General features: G+C 41.2%; 1 protein-coding gene across 1 annotated transcript; it reads right to left on the minus strand.

The window, feature by feature from the left end:
* Positions 1 to 900: 900 nt before the first annotated feature.
* Positions 901 to 18328, minus strand: LOC132771278 (transmembrane protein 254-like). Its single transcript, XM_060769058.2, has 4 exons — positions 18195 to 18328; positions 8711 to 8814; positions 5461 to 5520; positions 901 to 2506 (listed from the first exon to the last, which is right to left on the minus strand). Exons 1-4 carry the CDS (start codon positions 18285 to 18287, stop codon positions 2365 to 2367), a joined length of 399 nt encoding a protein of 132 aa, XP_060625041.2. The 5' UTR covers positions 18288 to 18328; the 3' UTR covers positions 901 to 2364.
* Positions 18329 to 19151: the final 823 nt, after the last annotated feature.

The following is a 19151-nucleotide window of genomic DNA, read 5'->3' on the forward strand; positions in this document are numbered from 1 at the left end:
CTGAAGCTTTACCACGGATCCTTCTTTCCACAACAAGCCATTTTTTTTCAAAATCCAATATTCACAGGAACAGAAAGTGAGATGAAATCTTCTGTTTAATTATTTTGTTGAAGTAAAATAAGATACAATTAAAAAAAGAAAAAGAAGTAATTCGTTTTACATGTAAAGTAGGAGAACATGAGATGAGATGAAATCTTCTGAACAGGAGCGCAGACATCAAAATAAACACCACAGGAGTTATTTTGTGAAGATGATAGATAGATAGATAGATAGATAGATAGATAGATAGATAGATAGATAGATAGATAGATAGATATAGGCAGACAGACAGACAGACAGACAGACAGACAGACACATATTTGGCTGGAGCTACACTTCAAAATTTATCTGTTCCGACTTACAAACAAATTCAACAAGAACAAATCTACAGAACCTATCTTGTTCGTAATGTGGAGACTCCCTATAAATACTTCCTATAGTTGCAAATCCTTCAGTAAAACTTTCCAAAAATAGTTAAATTAGTTTAATTATTTTGTGAGTGTATCACTGCAGATGTTGCCAACCTGTCTCCGCACCCATCATCATGACATTCAAGCTATACAACACTTCACTGTTCGGATGTAAACCTTTTCATTTAGAATAAAACTGCCCTACACCTTGTTGGCCACCTTGTTTAAAAAATATGGATCCACACAACCAGCCTCATGGAAAAATAAAGCCACATATTTAAATTATTTTTGTACTTAGTTGGGCATCGAATTGTGCCGTTTTGTAAACTGCTATGAGTCCCCCTCGGGCTGAGAATGACTGTATAGAAGCATAGTAAATAAATAAATATTTGTTTTTTCTTTCCACCAAGGCTTGAAGTGAACAGATTCTGAAAAGTAATGCAGCAATACGTTTCTTGATCACCCTCCTTTTAAGTTTATTATAAACCCATTAGATATGTAAAAAATGCTGGAAAAGTTTCCCCTTATTAACCATACAAAGAATAGCAAATCGTACACTTTAATGTCACCCGGAATGATGTACAATGCATAATTTCAAAAAGTGACACATTGGTCCATTTAAAACACTCTCTCGCACCCCAGGAATGGGGAAATTGTCCAAGTTCCAGGCCACAATCCTTTCCCCCGCCTTCTCCAAAAGAGTGCTCATCTTGCTCTTCTGAAACATTTCCAGAGCTCTGAACATCAGGTGTGTTCTATGCTTTCAGCTCCTCAGGGAGAGGGGGCGAGGTATAAAATTATTATTATTTATTTATTTTATACTAAATTAAACAATAATAAATCCCTAGATCAGGGGTTCTCAAACTAAGGCCCGGGGGCCGGATGCAGCCCTCAAAGGTCATTTACCCAGCCCTCGTTCAGGGTCAACCTAAGTCTGAAACTACTTGAAAGTAAACAACAACAACCCTATCTCATCAGCCAAAAGTAGGCCCACATTTCTCACTGAAATACTAATAAGTTTATATTTGTTGAAATTGTTCTTCATTTTAATTATTGTATTGTTTTTAAGTGTCTTTTGCACTACAAATAAGATATGTGCAGTATGCATAGGAATTCATTCATGTTTTTTTTCAAATTATAATCTGGCCCTCCAACAGTTTGAGGGACTGTGACCTGGCCCTCTGTTTAAAAGGTTTGTGGACCCCTGCCCTAGATAAAGATCTTAACATAATTTATCCTTTATCTCTTTCTATCCTATTAAATTTTAGCCCTTGACATTTTACCAAAATTCTTCATCTGAACAAAGGAACATTTCATTCATTCAACTGAACAATACCGGTGTGTGTGTAAGCAATTTTTCTAGAAACACTACTCTTGAACATGTTGACCCGTTCAAATTCCCATTAAACCCACATTGCTCCCTCTTCTTCAAGCACCTTGGAAATTATTTGTTCACTTGAATGTTAGCCACACGCTCCTCCAAATTCTCAAAAATCCTTTGATCGGGACATCTACCATTTATTTATTTACTTTATTTAGATCCTGCCTTTCTCAAAGGGGACTCAAAGGGGACACAAAGTGGCTTACAAACTCTGGCAAAAATCTTCACATTCCGGGCTGAAACTGACTCCTTGTTCTAGATGTCAAATGTACTTTCTTTTTTGTCTCGATTAGTTAAAACTGGATTTCCCTGATCCAATTATCAAGGCTCTCTCCATTAATATCAAATTCAAGGGGGGGGGGGGGGAATAAGTGAATTCCTTCACTTCCCCCACAGCTGCAAAATCCATAGTAGATAGGTAAAGAATAAATGTGCTTTTCCTGTTAAAACACAATATATTTTGAACACATTAAACATCTAGGTTTTCATTCATCTTCAACTTCAAAACGATGCCAAAGTGACAAACTGCAGTTTCTACTTTGTCTTCTCCTTGTATCCTTCACTGGCTTTCTTTGCTAGTTTCGAAGTCGACAAATAGTAAAGAGAAAATCCTCCAAACGCAAGTGTTTGAACAAACCACAAAAGCTGAGTCTTGCTGTCTGTGACGCCTTTGTTCCTGAGGAGAAGAAAGACAAATTGACCTGACATTGACGCAAAATGGAACCAAAACAAGACTAAGAAAGGAATGTGCCTCTTTAACGTCTTGGCAAAAGACAGAAATCTCAAAACTGTCACTCACATTCCTGCCTCGGAAGGTATCAAAACTAGAAACTGCTTGAATCAGCTTGGGGACATGAGAGAAGCCTCCCACAAGGATGATAACAATATCAAATCATCCGGGCATCCCCTGGGCAACGTCCTTGCAGACGGCCAATTCTCTCACACCAGAAGTGACTTGCAGTTTCTCAAGTTGCTCCTGACATGACAAAAAAAAGCTTGGTATTTAATAATAATAATATAATAATAATAATAATAAACTTTATTTATACCCCACCACCATCTCCCCAACGGGGACACGGGGTGGCTTACATGAGGCCAAGCCCAATCAACAAATTACAGCAAAATAAAACCAAAAACACATGCATCAAACATCATCATAATTACATAAAACATATGAATACATTAACAATATAAGATTACAATAAACACAGTCACAATAACAATGGGCCGCTACATGTGCGAGCAAATGATTAAAAACTGATTAAAAACACAGGTGAGATAAAAGGAGAAGCAGGTTATTTGCGGAGGGGGCTCATTAAAACAAGGATTGTGGAATCGAGCTTTCCCACAAGGGGGAGACGTATACTCCAATGACAAAAACGTTGAGGCTGAGCAATAGTATGAGGTTGCATACCTACTCACCAAAGGCGCAGCGGAAGAGCCAGGTTTTAAGGTTCTTTTTTAAGGTTTCTAGTGTAGGGGCTTTCCTAATCTCTCCAGATAATGAGTTCCAGAGTCGGGGGGGGGGGGGGGGGCACAGAGGAGAAAGCTCTCTCCCTTGTGCTCACCAGGCGAGCTCATGAAACTGGGAGGAGAGAAAGAAGAGCCTCCCCAGAAGATCGGAGGGGGCCAGGGCTGGTTCATGGAGGGAGATACGGTCACAAAGTTAGGCGTATTTGAAGGTAAGTTATTTGAAGGAAGCTCAAAGAAAGGAAGAGTCCCTTCTCTCTTCTGACATCCCTTCCCACTGCAACCTCCTAAAAAGCAACTCAGAGGGAGATCAGTAAGAATTCTGGGCCACTACCATTTATTTATTTACTGCATTTATATACTGCAAGTCACTTATGGTGTGAGAGAATCCGTTGTCTAGAAAGACATTGCCCAGGGGATGCTTGGATGTCTTAAACCAAACATCTTAAATCAAGAAGCAGCTTCCTAAGATCTATAGAGATACTTGCAGGAACACATCAGCAAGTGAGAGTCCAAAAGTGGCAGGCTAAAATGCGGAATCTCAATCTGTGGCTAAGACCGGGCAAGAAACTTCCCCCAGACACACAGAAGGTTGGGACACTTGGAAGGCACTGAACATATTGTGCTCTGGCACCACAAGATGAAGAGCTGATTTTAAGAAATGAGGCTACAACGTGGAGTCCACAACATGCAAGTGTGGAGAAGAGCACACCACAGACTACTTACTACAATGCAGTCTGAGCCCTGCCATATACACAATGGAGGAACTTCTCACAGCAACACCAGAGGCACTCCAAGTGGCCAGCTTCTGGTCAAAGGAAATTTAGCCCCTTCCCTAGAAACCTTTAAAAAGAACCTTAAAACCTGGCTCTTCTGCTGCGCCTTTGGTGAGTAGGTACACAACCTCACACTATTGATTAGCCTCAACGTTTTGTCACTGGAGTACACGTCCCCGTCCCCCTTTTGTGGGAAAGTTTGATTCCACAACCCCTGCTATAATGAGCTCTTAGTTTTTAATTAGTCTCTCTTTTAATCACTACATGTAGCCTGCCCATTGTCATTGTGACTGTGTTTATTGTAATTCTATATTGTTATGTATTCACAGGTTTTTTTAAAATAATCTTTATTGAGTTTTCAAAGGACAATAAAAACTTGGAGGGGGGAGAAAATCACATGTTTTATGTAATTATGATGATGTTGTTTATTGTTTGCGTTTTCGGTTTGCGTTTTCGGTTTTATTTTGCTCTAATTTGTTGTTTGGGCTTGGCTTTATGTAAGCCGCCCCGAGTCCCCATCGGGGAGATGGTGGCGGGGTATAAATAAAGATTATTATTATTATTACTATTATTATTATTATTATTATTATTATTGTATAATGCCAAGTTTTTAACTTTGTGCTTTTTAAAAAATATATATAACTCCACCCTTATTTCACTTTTGACACAATAAATAAATAAATACATTTATATCCTGCCCTTCTCACCCCGAAGAGGACTCAGGGCGGCTCACAAAAAAGGCACAATTTGATGCCATATAAACATACATAAGATAATACAAACATATACATTAAAACCAAATAATTAAAAACATACAATCTTAAAACAATTAATTAAAATCACACAATCTACACTAGTGCCACCAACAAACAGGTAAAGGGTTCTAATAACAACTAAAACATTAAATAAATGAATAAAACCTTCCCCAAATAATTCTTTTAAAAGGCCACAACTGACTGCCCAAAATATAGGAGGCATAAGAGCCAATCTAATTTTCTTTGCAAGGAGATTCCACAAGCAGAAAAGGGGATTTAGACTGATTACAGAAAAGGTCATGCTATGTGAAATCCCCCAGGCTAGGCTCATAGGTTACTAGGGCATGCAAGGAAATAATTGTTTCCTCCACCACTTTTTAATTATACAAGTACAGTAAGATGAGCAGAGCAAAGCATGTGCTTGTTGCGTATCTGACTATTATAACTGAAGTTGCCAAAGACTGGCTTTGGGATCACGGAGACTTGCATGACAGGCCTGTACTCTGCCACCGAAGACCCACTTTTGCAATTGGGAGTTCAAAGGCAGAAAGGTTGCAGTGATTGTAAGAACGGAGAAGAGTAAGACCAGATAAGAGATGAAAAAGGAAAAGAAATTAAAATAAGCTTACTTGCATAGCTTCAAAGCATAAAGTGCTTCCCCAAGGTGAATTGCCCAGCTGATAACATACCTGGAAATTAAAAAAACAAAAACAAAAATGGTTTTGACTAGTTAATTAACTGACATTATTGTTGGGGCCAGAGGGAAAGACTCAAATCAATCATCTCCCAGAAATAAATAAATAAATACATACATAAATCTTTATTTCTAAACCACCCTCTCTCCTCAAAGGGACTCAGGGCGGTTTACACACACAAAAATGCAAGCATTCAATGCCTCAAATGAGTACAAACACATCAAAAATAATGCAGAATAATGAACAGTAATAACAGTAAACAACAAAGAAATTAAGCACCACAATCTCTATAAATATAAATGTAATATTCGTTTGTGGGATTAACGTAACTCAAAAACCACTGGACGAATTGACACATATTGTGGACACAGTACACCTATCAGGCCAACAAGTGACCATCACTCATAAAAACACTGAAAAACACAGTGGATGAGACTTAAAAACCCAAAAAAATAAAAAAAATGCATTACAACACATGCACAAAACCACACATACATATATGCAAACACACATATATACACATATGCACAAATACACACACACAAAACACATATACACAGATTGGGCCACAGCAACGCGTGGCAGGGGACAGCTAGTGAGAAATAAAACAGAAACAGTCCAATAAGACATGAAACTAAAACATGAGTAAACATTACAACATATACCCTAAAAGCAACTGAGACACACTTACATTACAAATGACCAACACTACTGTGATACAGTAAATCTATTGATGACTCCATCGTTACTTAATTTTAACAGGCAGAAAATTCCTTCTAGGTATAGAAGGCAAACAATTATTCATCTGCCAATATTTGTTTTAGCAATTCGCAAACCAATGAGGTAGCAACAAGAGATACAAATGGCTTAGGTTGTCATTTTAGCTTCTCTGTGAAATTTGCCCCAGCTTTCAAGGTGGATTAGCACAATTATAATTATAATTATAATTATAATTATTTCTCATCTGCCTCTTTTTGTGGCTCAAGGCGGGTTACAGAATAATTAAAACACATAAACCTTGTTAAAATATTACAAATACACATATTAATATACCTAATATTTTCTTTTCTGCAGTTTTCATTTCAGTGGGGCAGTACTCTATGGTTTTGATTAATATTGTATTCCTGAGTACATCACACACAGAAATGTTGTCCCCTGTACCATTATATCAATGTTTTCTAAGATCTACAGAGACACTCGCTGGAACACCTCAGCAAGCGAGAGTCCAAAAGTGGCAGGCTCAAACCCAGAACCTCAATCAATGGCTGATACCAAATGAGAGACTCCCCCCTGGGCACACAGAGGACTGGGCGACTTGGAAGGCACTGAACAGACTGCCCTCTGGCACCACGGGATGCAGAGCCAACCTCAAGAAATGGGGCTACAAAGTGGAATCCTCAACATGCGAGCGGAGAAGAGCAAACCATTGACCACCTGCTGCAATGCAACCTGAGCCCTGCCACATGCACAATGGAGGACCTTCTTGCAGCAACACCAGAAGCACTCTAAGTGGCCAGATACTGGTCAAAGGACATTTAATCAACTACCAAACTCACAAAATTTGTATTTTGCCTGTTTGTTTGCTTTGTTCTGTTAGAAATGTAATATAATTGACTGGTTGCCTTGACACGACAAAGAAAATGTTAATATGGAAGTGGGCCATGCAGCCTCTTAGATGTTGAGACTGCAAATGACTGTATGATTTCTGCCTTAACCAGAGCTGATTAACAATATAGATTTCCCTTCATTGTATGTGTTTGCACTTCTAAATCACTTGCACACTTAAGCAACAGCACATGGTATCCACTGGCTGCCTCCCATGCAAGTATTATCCAAAACTGACTCTGCATACTTTCCAGGACCAGACAAGACCATTTAAAGATATTACTACCCATAATTTGGCACTATGACATTCACAGAGAGGGTGACATTCTGAGTGTGTGTGCATGTCTTCAAATCACCTATCAACTTATGGCTGCCCCATTGATTTCATAGGGTTTTCATAGGAAAGGATAATTCAAAGGTGGTTTGCCAGTTCCTTCCTTTGAAGTACAGCCCATTATAGCACTTGGTATTCATGGGTGATCTCTCATCCAAGTACTACCCATATCTGACACTTCTTTCCTTTAGGCATTTAGGGTATTACTCAAAGATTGTCAATCATACCTTCACAGACATAAGGGCTAGAAATATGACTTTCAGCTAAAAACGAAAAGAATGAAACCCAAATTCAGCTTCCAGAACAATTCCCCATACTCTTTTTTTTCTGCACTGCCACAGATGCAGTTCTTCCCCCCTTCCCGCAAGGCTATGTGTGTTGAAGGCTATGTGTGCTGAAGGCTATGTGTGTTGAAGGCTATGTGTGTTGAAGGCTATGTGTGTTGAAGGCTATGTGTGTTGAAGGCTATGTGTGTTGAAGGCTACACACATAGCCTTCAAACCTATTTTATCAATAGATAGCCTTTGAAAGAAGCAACAAGGGGTTTGCTGGGTGATGTTAGATCCATAATGAGACAAACCTGCAGCGGCCTCAGGGCCATTTTAGAAGCTGATCACAAGGGAGAAAGGACACCCGAAGTGTTTCTCAGGGAAATTGGAATTTTAGCACATTGAGTAATGCACACAACTGACTTTATAGCTGTAGCAAAGTTAATCAAACCTTGCACTCCCTTTTTCTGCTGCTTTCTAAATTACTCAGGCTGGCTGAGAGACAATGGGAGTTTTAAAAAGAGGGTTTTCCACCATTCAAATACCCGTTGTGACTGGGTTCCTGACAGCCCCATGCTAGTTCTGACAAAGCTATTGCCACTGTTGTGAAGTTGCACAAAGCAGCAATGTTTTTGTCATTCCACGTGATTCTGCAGACAATGGTTTTAATCGGTAAGGTTATTTTTCATGCCATGGAAAACATCATTACACTGTTCTGCATACAAGGGCCCTGCTCCTCCAGTCTTCCCTAAATGCCCACAATCATTTACAGGAGGTTTGACTCGGTTTTCACAAAATCGATTTTGAAACATTCGATTGTTACACTTACAGGAAGCTGGACTCACTTTTCACAACATCCATTTTGAAACATTTGATTGTTACATTCACATATACCTATTTCCACACATGTGCACATGCGTGCACACACACAGGGTGTGAAGAAGGAAAATGTCATTTGTTTCTACATTCTGCTTACCCTATTTTAAAAGGAGTGTTGTGATTTTCCACCAGAAATTTTGTGAAAGTGCCTAGGGGTCCCAGACTGTCGTAGGGGATTGATGCAGGTGCAAAGACAGCCCACTGTCAGAAATGAGAGAAAGACGGAAGAAATACATGTTGTTAATTAGGCATTAGACATAACAACACAATATGTTGTCTTCCAGGCTTAAGAGTTCACAATACCAAAATTATTCTTCTTATTCTGAGTATTGTCATAGCATCACCTGTCTCACATTTAAACATTAGCAATGAGGTTGGAAAGACAAACAAGGTGGGATCTGGAAACATGTGGGATTTAACTCTCTGAATATTTAATTAACGACTTTATTAATCAAAGGAAAAATAAATATTTGAATAGTAATTTCAAACAAGACTGGAATAGGAAATGGTATTGTTTAATCGACAAAATGGAAGGAAATGATAGATACAGAATTTTACACCAGGCCATGCAAATAATTAAATCAATGTATTAAAATAATCTGACCCAGATAGGGGTGGGAAGAGGGGAGGGGGTGGGGATTTAAGGAGAAAGTTGACCTAACATGTACATTGACCTAACATGTACATTAGTTACAAAATCTGTAAATAGTCATATATATTGGTTAACGCCACCCTGCGGAAAGGCAAAATTCCAGCCACCTAAAAGAGGCTGTAGTAAAACAGCTGTTGAAAACACCATCACTGGACCCCACTCAATTGAACAACTTTCGGCCAGTTTCCAATCTCCCCTATTTGAGCAAAGTCTTGGAATATGTAGTGGCCTCGCAACTCCAGGTGTTCTTGGAAGAAACTGATTTTCTACATCTGTCGCAGTCTGGCTTTAGGCCGGGACATGGAACTGAAACAGCCTTGGTCATTTTTAGTGGATGATCTGCATAGGGAACTTGACAGGGGGGATGTATCCCTGCTAGTTCTCACAGACCTCTCAGCAGCCTTCGATACTGTGGACCATTGTATCCTTCTGAGATACCTTGTGGGAATGGGCTTAGGGGGCACTGTGTTGAAGTGGTTCCAGTCCTTCTTGGAGGGTCGATCTCAGAAGGTGTTACTGGGGGATACCTGTTAGGCTCTGCAGCCATTGACATGTGGAGTCCCGCAGGGTGTAGTATTGTCCTCATGTTGTTTAACATATACATGAAGCCGCTAAGGGAGATCATCTGGAGCTTTGGAGCTCAATGCCACCTGTACACAGATGGCATGCAACTCTATCACTCCTTTCCACCTACATCTAAGGAGGCTGTTCAGGTGCTCAACAAGTGCTTGGCAGCAGTGACAGTCTGGTTGAGGACGAACAAATCAAAATTGCATCCAGACAAGACACCTGGTCAGTCAAAAAGCCGAACAGGGTATAGGGTTACAGCCTGTGTTGGATGGGGTTGCACTCCCTCTGAAGATGTAGGTTTGCAGCTTGTGAGTGATCCAGGAGTTATCGTTGAGTCTGGAGCCCCAGGTTTCAGAGGTGGCCAGGGGAGCTTTCACACAATTAAAACTTGTGCATCAGTTGAGCCTGTACCTTGGGAAGTCAGACCTGGCCATGGTAGTCCATGTTCTTGTTACATCTTGTATACATTACTACAACATGCTCTACGTGGGACGGCCTGGAAACTTCAACTAGTCCAACAAGTGGCATACAGGGAGCACACAATTCCTCTGTTGTGTTAGCTCCACTGGCTGCCGATATGCTACCAAGCCCAATTTAAAGTGCTGGTCTTGGCCTATAAAGCCCTAAATGGTTCTGGTCCAACTTATCTGTCAGAATGCATCTCCTTTTATGAGCCTACTAGAACTTTAAGATCATCTGGGGAGGCCCTGCTCTCAATCCCACCTTCTTCGCAAGTGTGATTGGTGGGAACAAGAGATGGGGCCTTCTCAGTGGTGACACCTCAGCTATGGAACTCCCTCTTTAGAGACATCAGGCAGGCTCAATCACTTCTAGCTTTCAGCAAAAAGCTAAAGACTTGCTTTGCACACAAGCATTTGAAGAATAAGTTACTACGGGTTTTGACATGGACTGAATTAAGGATTTAAGCAAGGTTATTGGATGAATGGAACTATGCATACTGGTTTTTTTTAATTAACTGTTAATTGTTTTAACTGTGGGATATGTTTTTACTGTTCATTGTTGGTTTTTATCGGCATTGAATTCTTGCCGGAGCTGTAAGCTGCCTTGAGACCCCTCGGGTAAGAAAGGTGGGGTAAAAATGGAGTAAGTAAATAGATTTATAGAATGTCAAATTTATAGAATGCATTCTTACCTGCATGATTTTCAGAAATAAATCCATTAAAAGTTCTCTTTTATTTATGTAATAGAAATAAATCCAGATTTCCCAACACACCAGGGTTATATACGCAAAACATGGAGGTATATCCATACCCAACCCTGAACTTTATTTTCCAGATTTTCATCTATTGCAGATAATACATTTAATACAAAGGGACTGCTTTAAGCACTGGATTATTTTAGAAACTATCACGGAAATGAATTTACTATTTTCCCAGGGTTGCTAGTGAGATTCAAAAGAGATTTCTCTAGATGTCTTTCCTCATCTTTTTTCCTAACAGTAAAGCTACCACCAAATGTTCTCCTATCCAACCCAACTTCCTCCTAATTTAATACATTTCATTTCCCATTTTACCAGATCAGGGAAAACACCACACTCATATATTTGAACACTTATGCCTCCTGAACACATATTAGGCCAAAGGTATCTCAGTCGAATTATATAAATGACTGAATGAAGAACCCTATGCACCTGAGTCCTCTCACAAGAAAGGTTGGGAGTTGGATCTAAATGTGGAAATTCCAGACTCCTCTTGGCAGTGAATGTGGAGGCCTCACCCGTTTAAATCCAGGCCAGCTTTCATAAAAGAGAATACTTTAACCTCAATCTATCAATTTCATCTCACTCCAATCATGACAGCAAGGATCACACCCACGAATTGATGGCAAGGATGCAACACTCAAAGGCAGTTGCACCCATAAGTGGTTTTCCTGTACGAAGGTGAGTGTATTCAGGGTGAAAGTACCTTCTATTATCGTAGACATCACGAAACCAACCATTGTACTTTGCTCTTGTTCTCTTGTTAATATTTTCTTGATTGGAATAAGAAGCAGCAGAACAAATCATTGATGTAGTTTTTGATCGCAGCCACCAGGATAGAAATGGCAAAAAACAACTGGAAAACAGAAGCCCTCTTGCTAGATGCCTGGTGGCACGGGGTCTGAGATGCCTTACTAATTGAAAAAAATAGCAGATCATTCAGGTCTGTAGTTCAGAGTATAACACATTGCACCACTATGGCTCCTGGGATGTTCCACTGAAATACTGTTAAGTTTATGTTGGTTAAAACTGTTCTTAATTATAAATGTTGCATTGTTCTTTCGTTCCTTTTTTTTTTTTTTTGCACTACAAATGAGATATGTGCAGTGTGCATAGGAATTTGTTCAATTTTTGTTCCAATTAGTTCACACAAACACTCTCCATCCATCTGCCTCTGGCCCGGCCCATCTTTCAAATTTTAAAATGCAATGTGGCCCCTGTGTCCAAATATATACACACACACATATTATATACAATATATAATCTATATAAATAAAAATGTAATGTTCGCTTGTGGGATTAACATAACTTGAAAACCTCTGGACAAATTGCAGTCAAATTTGGTCACAAGATACCTACTAACCCAAGGAGTGACCATCACTAAAAAAATGATTTTTTCATTTGGAAGTTGTAGTTGCTGGGATTTATAGTTCACCTACAATCAAAGAGCATTCTGAACCCCACCAACAGTGGAATTGAACCAAACTTGGCACACAGAACTCCCATGACCAATAGAAAATACTGGAAGGATTTGGTGGGCACTGACCTTGAGTTTTGGAGTTATAGTTCACCTACACCCAGAGAGCACTGTGGACTCAAACAATGCAGGATCTAGACAAAAATTGGCATGAATACTCCATATGCCCAAATATGAACACAGATGGAGCTTGGGGGAAATAGACCTTGACATTTGGGAGTTGTAGTTGCTGGGATCAAAGAGCATTCTGAACCCCACCAACAGTGGAATTGGGCCGCTTGGTACACAGAACCCTCTTGACCAACAGAAAATACTGTGTTTTCTGATAGTCTTTGGCGATCCTTCTGACATCCTCTCGTGACACCGCCCCCCCCCCCCCCCCGGGGTTCTGACCCCCAGATTGAGAAATGCTGCCTTAAGGCAATCCAGTCCGACTCCCTTTACCAGGGCAAGAAAACATAACCAAAGCCCTCCTGACAAAGAGCTATCCAGCCATAGATATAGATAGATATGATTCACACACGCATACACACATGTTTATGACAGATATAGTATCATAGATTTGAAAGGGACCCCTAAAGAAGAACAATTCTATGTTGCATGTTCCAGAATAGGCAAACCAGACAATCTCCACATCAACACTGACAAAGAAACAGCAAGAAATACTGTTTACTCACAAGCATAAAGAAATCACATATATTAAAAACCAACACTTTCTCATTACTTTTCCAGATCACCAGACTGGGCCACAGCAATGCGTGGCAGGGGGCGGCTAGTAGAATATATAAAGATGTTTTGGGGATCCCGCTTCAAAAAGGGTTCAGCGGCTGAAAAAGTCTAAGAACGCCTGGTTTAGACCATTAATAAAAGGTATAGGTTGTCCCCTCATCTCCATTTCTAAGCTGAAGAGCCAGCGTTGTCCATAGACACGTCCAAGGTCATGTGGCCAGCATGACTGCATGGAGCGCCGTTACCTTCCCGCTGGAGTGGTACCTATTGATCTACTCACATTTACATGTTTTCGAACTGCTAGATTGGCAGAAGCTAGGTATGACAGCGGAAGCTCATGCCGCTCCCCAGAATCAAACCTGCGACCTTTTGGTCAACAAGCTCATAACCAGTAATACAACTACCTAAGAAGACCCCATTCAGTGAAGTTCACGTCTAAATGACAGCTTCCATTTGTTTTCCTCTCATCTCCCCACTCCTGCTTTTGTGCCAGACTGTTATAGCTATGAATGAGAAGGTGGTATGTGTGAACAGCAACAGAACTACATAACCTATGAGTTTTGGAAGAAGTGACAAGTTCCATTTTAATAATCTTGTCCCTTCATCACCATATTCACAAGTTTTGGCACTTCACACCATACATGTGATGAAACAGACTGAAGCCCACAAAAGCTTGTGCTAACCATTTATTTCCCTCCATGTCAAAAGTGCTACAAGATCCAGACTAACATGGCTAGGTCTTTGAATCCTACCACTATGTAAATAATGTGCAGGTAGAAACACAGTCCATAAAATAGATGAACTGAGCAGTATTCAACCACCAACAGAGGGGTACTGAGAGAGATAGTTTTAAAAGGGAATTTTCAGAAATGTTCCCAATACCCATATGTCCCGATATACTGCCATATTGGCCTGTTTCTGCAATAGACCTTTGTTTACAAAAATGCTGATTGTTTGTGAAGACGTCACTGCAGAGAGGGAGTTACTTTTCAAGGATAGCAGTACATCCTGAAAAAAGTGGCTAGCTAGTGGGTAGTTAAAATTCCCCAAGTTTCCCAATCACTCTGGAGTTATGTTTGCAACAAACAGATAAGATTGTTTCACTAAGACAGTCATGGTCAGAGAACAGCAGACTATAGTTGTGCTATAGCTGTGCCATTGTTCGGGTCTCACGTGTGCTATTACATCAGTCAAAATCATAAAGACCCAATGAGCATCTGTACAGCTAGCTTAGACTAATGAAACGATTTGTCTTTAGAGACCAATGAGAATGTGTACTCAATTTACTGCCAAAAATGATTTTAAAAACTCTGCAACCCCATTGGGGGTTGCAACAAACCCTTTGATTGCATTCCTGTATGCATGTTTGTCGATATTGCTATGGCCACACAATAAAGCCTTTGTGGTAAGAATCCAACTTTTGGCTTCCTCCTTGAATGGCTACATTGGGCCGTTGAGGGGACTCCTAAGCTTGTGCATTTGGATCACCCCTACATCAGTACCCCTTCAATACTACAGAGTCAAAAACATATGGGCATGAAATAAAATATGTACAATAAATTATATAAATAATAATCATAGGTAAAGGTAAAGGTTTTCGCCTGACATTAAGTCCAGTTGTGTCTGACTCAGGGGGTTCGTGCTCATTTATTTACGATATTTATATGCCACCCTTCTCACCCCAGAAAGAGCGGCTTACAAGATATATATACATACAATATATTACATTATTAGCATAGTACACTATCAGTATTATATATTACTATATTGTACTATATCATTATATTGTATTATTATTAGTATTACATGTAATATAAAATATATAATTATAATATCACATTATTATTAGTATTATATTGTATTATATTATATTATAAATATTACATGTATATACATTATATTATATTATTAGTATAGCACAGGAGACAAGATGGAATTGTCCCCTGGCCCCCCCTCTCTTCACTCTGGCCCAAAGCAGAAGGTGGTGTTGGGGGAGGGGTCCCAACTGATGGCAAATGCAGGAGACAAGGTGGAACTGTCCCCTGCCCCCCCCCCCTCCATTTCTAAGTCGAAGAGCCAGAATTGTCCGTAGACACCAAGGTCATGTGGCCAGCATGACTGCATGAAATGCCGCTACCTTCCCGCTGGAGGGGTACCTATTCATCTACTCACATTTGCATGCTTTCGAACTGCTAGGTTGGCAGAAGCTGGGGCTAACAATGGGAGCTCATGCTGCTCCCTGGATTCGAATCTGCAACCTTTCGATCAGGAAGTTCAGCAGCTCAGCGCTTTAACCCACTGTGCCACCGGGAGCTCCAAATAATAATCATATCAATACAATAATATAGCACATGAACTATCATGAAATATTATTCTTGCTCTGCCAGTTAAGCTAGGTCTGCCTGCAATCTCTCATTCTCAAACTGAATGTCTTGAAGACCCAAGGCCAAGAATCTTGTTTGGAGAGATGCCAACTGTAATAAATGAACAAACAGAAGTGAGGGTCAAATCAGTTTCTCTCTGATGCAGAAGGCATACCAAGGATATTGGGAGCTTGCAAAGAAACTATTCGGTACCAAACCAAGAAACATCAAGATTGGTTTGATGAAAATGATGAGATCAAACAGCTAATTGACAAGAAAAGGAAAGCCTTCCAAACATGGCAGAGAGACGTTAACTGTGCTGCTAAGAAAAAAGATCTACGCCAGTGCAAAAGCTGAGGTCCAAAGAAGGACAAGAGAACTCAAGAACATCTGGTGGGCAAAGAAGGCTGAACAAATTCAGCACCTGGCAGATACCCATGATGCTCATGGATTTTTCAAAGCCACAAAGGTAATCTATGGACCAAAAAACCATGGCATACAGCCTCTACAATCATCAGATGGAACCAAACTTCTGAAGGACAAAAAATCAATTGCACTATGTTGAAAAGAACACTACCAAAGCCTCCTGAATCGCAGCTCCAGTGTGGCTGAAGAGGTTCTCTCACAAATCCCACAACAACAAACAAGGGATGAGATTGCAGCACTGCCTAGTTTGGAAGAAGTCAGCAATGCCATCAGCCAACAAAAAATAACAAAGCCAGCAGACCTGATGGGATCCCTGTTGAAATCTTTAAAGAGGGAGGACCTGAGCTGACAAAACAACTCGACCAGCTCATAGAAAATCCTGCAAATCTCTTGGGAAGACAAGCGGGCAAATGTCAGCGTGCTGGAAGAAGCAAAGACCACCAGCATTGAAACGATGGTCCTCCGCCATCAACTCCACTGGACTGGCTACGTTGTCCAGATGCCCAATCACAATCTCCCAAAACAGTTTCTCTATTCCAAACTCAAGAACAGAAAATGGAAACGTTGTGGGCAGAAAAAAAGATTTAAAGATGGGCTCAAAGCCAACCTTAAAAACTGTAGCATAGACATCGAGAACTGGGAAGCCCTGTCCCTTGAGCGCTCCAGCTGGAGGTCAGCTGTGACCAGCAGTGCTGTAGAATTTGAAGAGGCATGAATGGAGGGCAAAAGAGAGAAACGTGCCAAGAGGAAGGCGCATCAAGCCAACCCCGACCAGGACCGCCTTCCACCTGGAAACGGATGCCCTCACTGCAGGAGAAGATGCAGATCAAGAATAGCGTTCCACAGTCACCTACGGACCCACCAGTACACAGATCTTGGAAGATTATCCTACTCGGACAAAGAGGGATCACCTAAGTAAGTAAGTATTAGAGCAGTGTTTCTCAACCTTCCTAATGCTGTGACCCTTCAATACAGTTGCTCATATTGTGGTAACCCCCAAGCAAAACATTATTTTCTTTGTTACTTCATAACTATAATTTTGCTACTGCTTTGAATTGTAATGTAAATATCAGATATGCAGGATGTATTTTCATTAACTAGACCAAATTTGGCACAAATACCCAATATGTCCAAGTTTGAATACTGGGGGGTGGAAGGATTGATTTTGTCATTTGGGAGTTGTACTTTCTGGGATTTATAGTTCACCTACAATCAAGGAGCATTCTGAACTCAACAATGGAATTGAACCAAATTTGTCACAAAGAACTCCCATGACCAACAGATAATACTGGAACGCCTTGGTGGGCATTTGAATTTGAGTTTTGGAGTTGTAGTTCACCTACATCCAGAGAGCACTGTAACTTCAAACAATGATGGATCTGGACCAAACTTGGCATGAATACTCAATATGCCCAACTGCAAACACTGGTGGAGCTTGGGGAAAATAGACTGTGACATTTGGGAGCTGTAGTTGCTGGGATTTATAGTTCACCTACAATCAAAGAGTATTCTGAACTCCACCAACAATGGAATTGAATCAAACTTGGCACACAGAACTCCCACGACCAACAGAAAATATTGGAAGGGTTTGGTGGGCATCAACTGTAGATGAACTACAGTTTTGGAGCTGTAGTTCATCTACACCCAGAGAGCACTGTGGACTCAAACAATGATGGATCTGGACCAAACTTGGCATGGATACTGAATATGCCCAAATGGTGGAGCTTGGGGGAAATACACCTTGACATTTGGGAGTTGTAGTTGCTGGGATTTATAGTTCATCTACAATCAAAGGAAATTCTGAACCCCATCAACAATAGATTTGGGCCAAACTTCCCATACAGAGCTCTCACGACCAACAGAAAATACTGTGTTGTCTGATGGTCTTTGGTGACCCCTCTGACATCCCCTCACGACCCTCAGGTTGAGAAACACTGTGTTAGAGGGAGGGCTACAGATCTCCAGCAAAGTTCCAGGTCTATCCCCAAACTAACTCCATCCCAGCCCTGATCAAGATGGGCCATAGCAATCCAAAGGGATGCAAAGGGGAAACTAACTGTGCCCAGTGGAAATGCCCCCTCTGGTGGAGAAAGGAAATATTCACATTGACAGCAAGACTTGGGGTTCCTCCTTGGGCGAACTTACGCTGTAGTAGCCCATGCCGGCTGCGATCAGGAGCATCACGGAAGTTCGAGGGGACCGGAAGTACGTGCTGGGATCCCGCGATGTGGTTGCCATTGCTAATGCCCAAGCACAATCACTCCACTACTGCCCTCAGCGGCAACCTCCCCCTTTTATACGTGTCCGCTCTCGCGCCCTCCGCCAATCAGGAAGCGCCTGCCGTTGAGGAGGGGAGGAGCTACCCGGCGTTCCATGTATTGTTTGACTCGCAAAGCGATGAAACGGCCGAGAGGTCCTGAGGAGGAGTTCTGAGCATGCGCACTTGCCTCAAGGCTCACTCTCCCCTCGTCCCCATCCAAATCCCTTTCTCTTCACTGAAGCAGGGCTGCTTTGAACGGAAGGGAGAAGGTAAAATGAATGGAGTTCTGAGCATGCGCACTCGCAACCTGAGGCTCACTCTCCCCCCGCCCCCACCCAAATCCCTTTCTCTTCACTGAAGCAGGGCTCCTTTGAAAGGTAAAATGAATTGCAAGGTTTATCTTACCACTTTTCTTCCCTCTGGCAATGTTTGGGAATTGTGGAGAGGTGGCAACTTAGCAGAAGTTCAAGACCTCACAACCTCTGAGGATATTTTTTTTTGTAGTGTCAGGAGCGACTTGAGAAACTGCAAGTCGCTTCTGGTGTGAGAGAATTGGCCGTCTGCAAGGACGTTGCCCAGGGGATGCCCGGATGATTTGATGTTTTTATCATCCTTGTGGGAGGCTTCTCTCATGTCTCTGTATGAAGAGCTGGAGCTGATAGAGGGAGCTCATCCGCCTCTCGCCGGATTCGAACCTGCGACCTTTCTGCCAGCACAGGGGTTTAACCCACTGCGCCACCGGAGGCTCCACCTCTGAGGATGCCTGATGGCAAGCGGTTTAACCTCAGCAGACTGAAAGCCAAAACCAAGGTTACAACAACATCAGTTATAGAACTCCAGTA

Source organism: Anolis sagrei, chromosome 3, assembly GCF_037176765.1.
Source record: "Anolis sagrei isolate rAnoSag1 chromosome 3, rAnoSag1.mat, whole genome shotgun sequence".
Taxonomy (NCBI): domain Eukaryota; kingdom Metazoa; phylum Chordata; class Lepidosauria; order Squamata; family Dactyloidae; genus Anolis; species Anolis sagrei.

Excerpts from the sequence above, each read along its gene's own strand:
- LOC132771278 (XM_060769058.2), bottom strand. The coding sequence starts at position 18,287 with ATGGCAACCACATCGCGGGATCCCAGCACGTACTTCCGGTCCCCTCGA. Across the intron at positions 8,815-18,194 it reads CCGGCATGGGCTACTACAGC|TGGGCTGTCTTTGCACCTGC; the intron begins GTAAGTTCGCCC and ends CATTTCTGACAG. Across the intron at positions 2,507-5,460 it reads TATGCTTTGAAGCTATGCAA|GAACAAAGGCGTCACAGACA; the intron begins GTAAGCTTATTT and ends TCTTCTCCTCAG.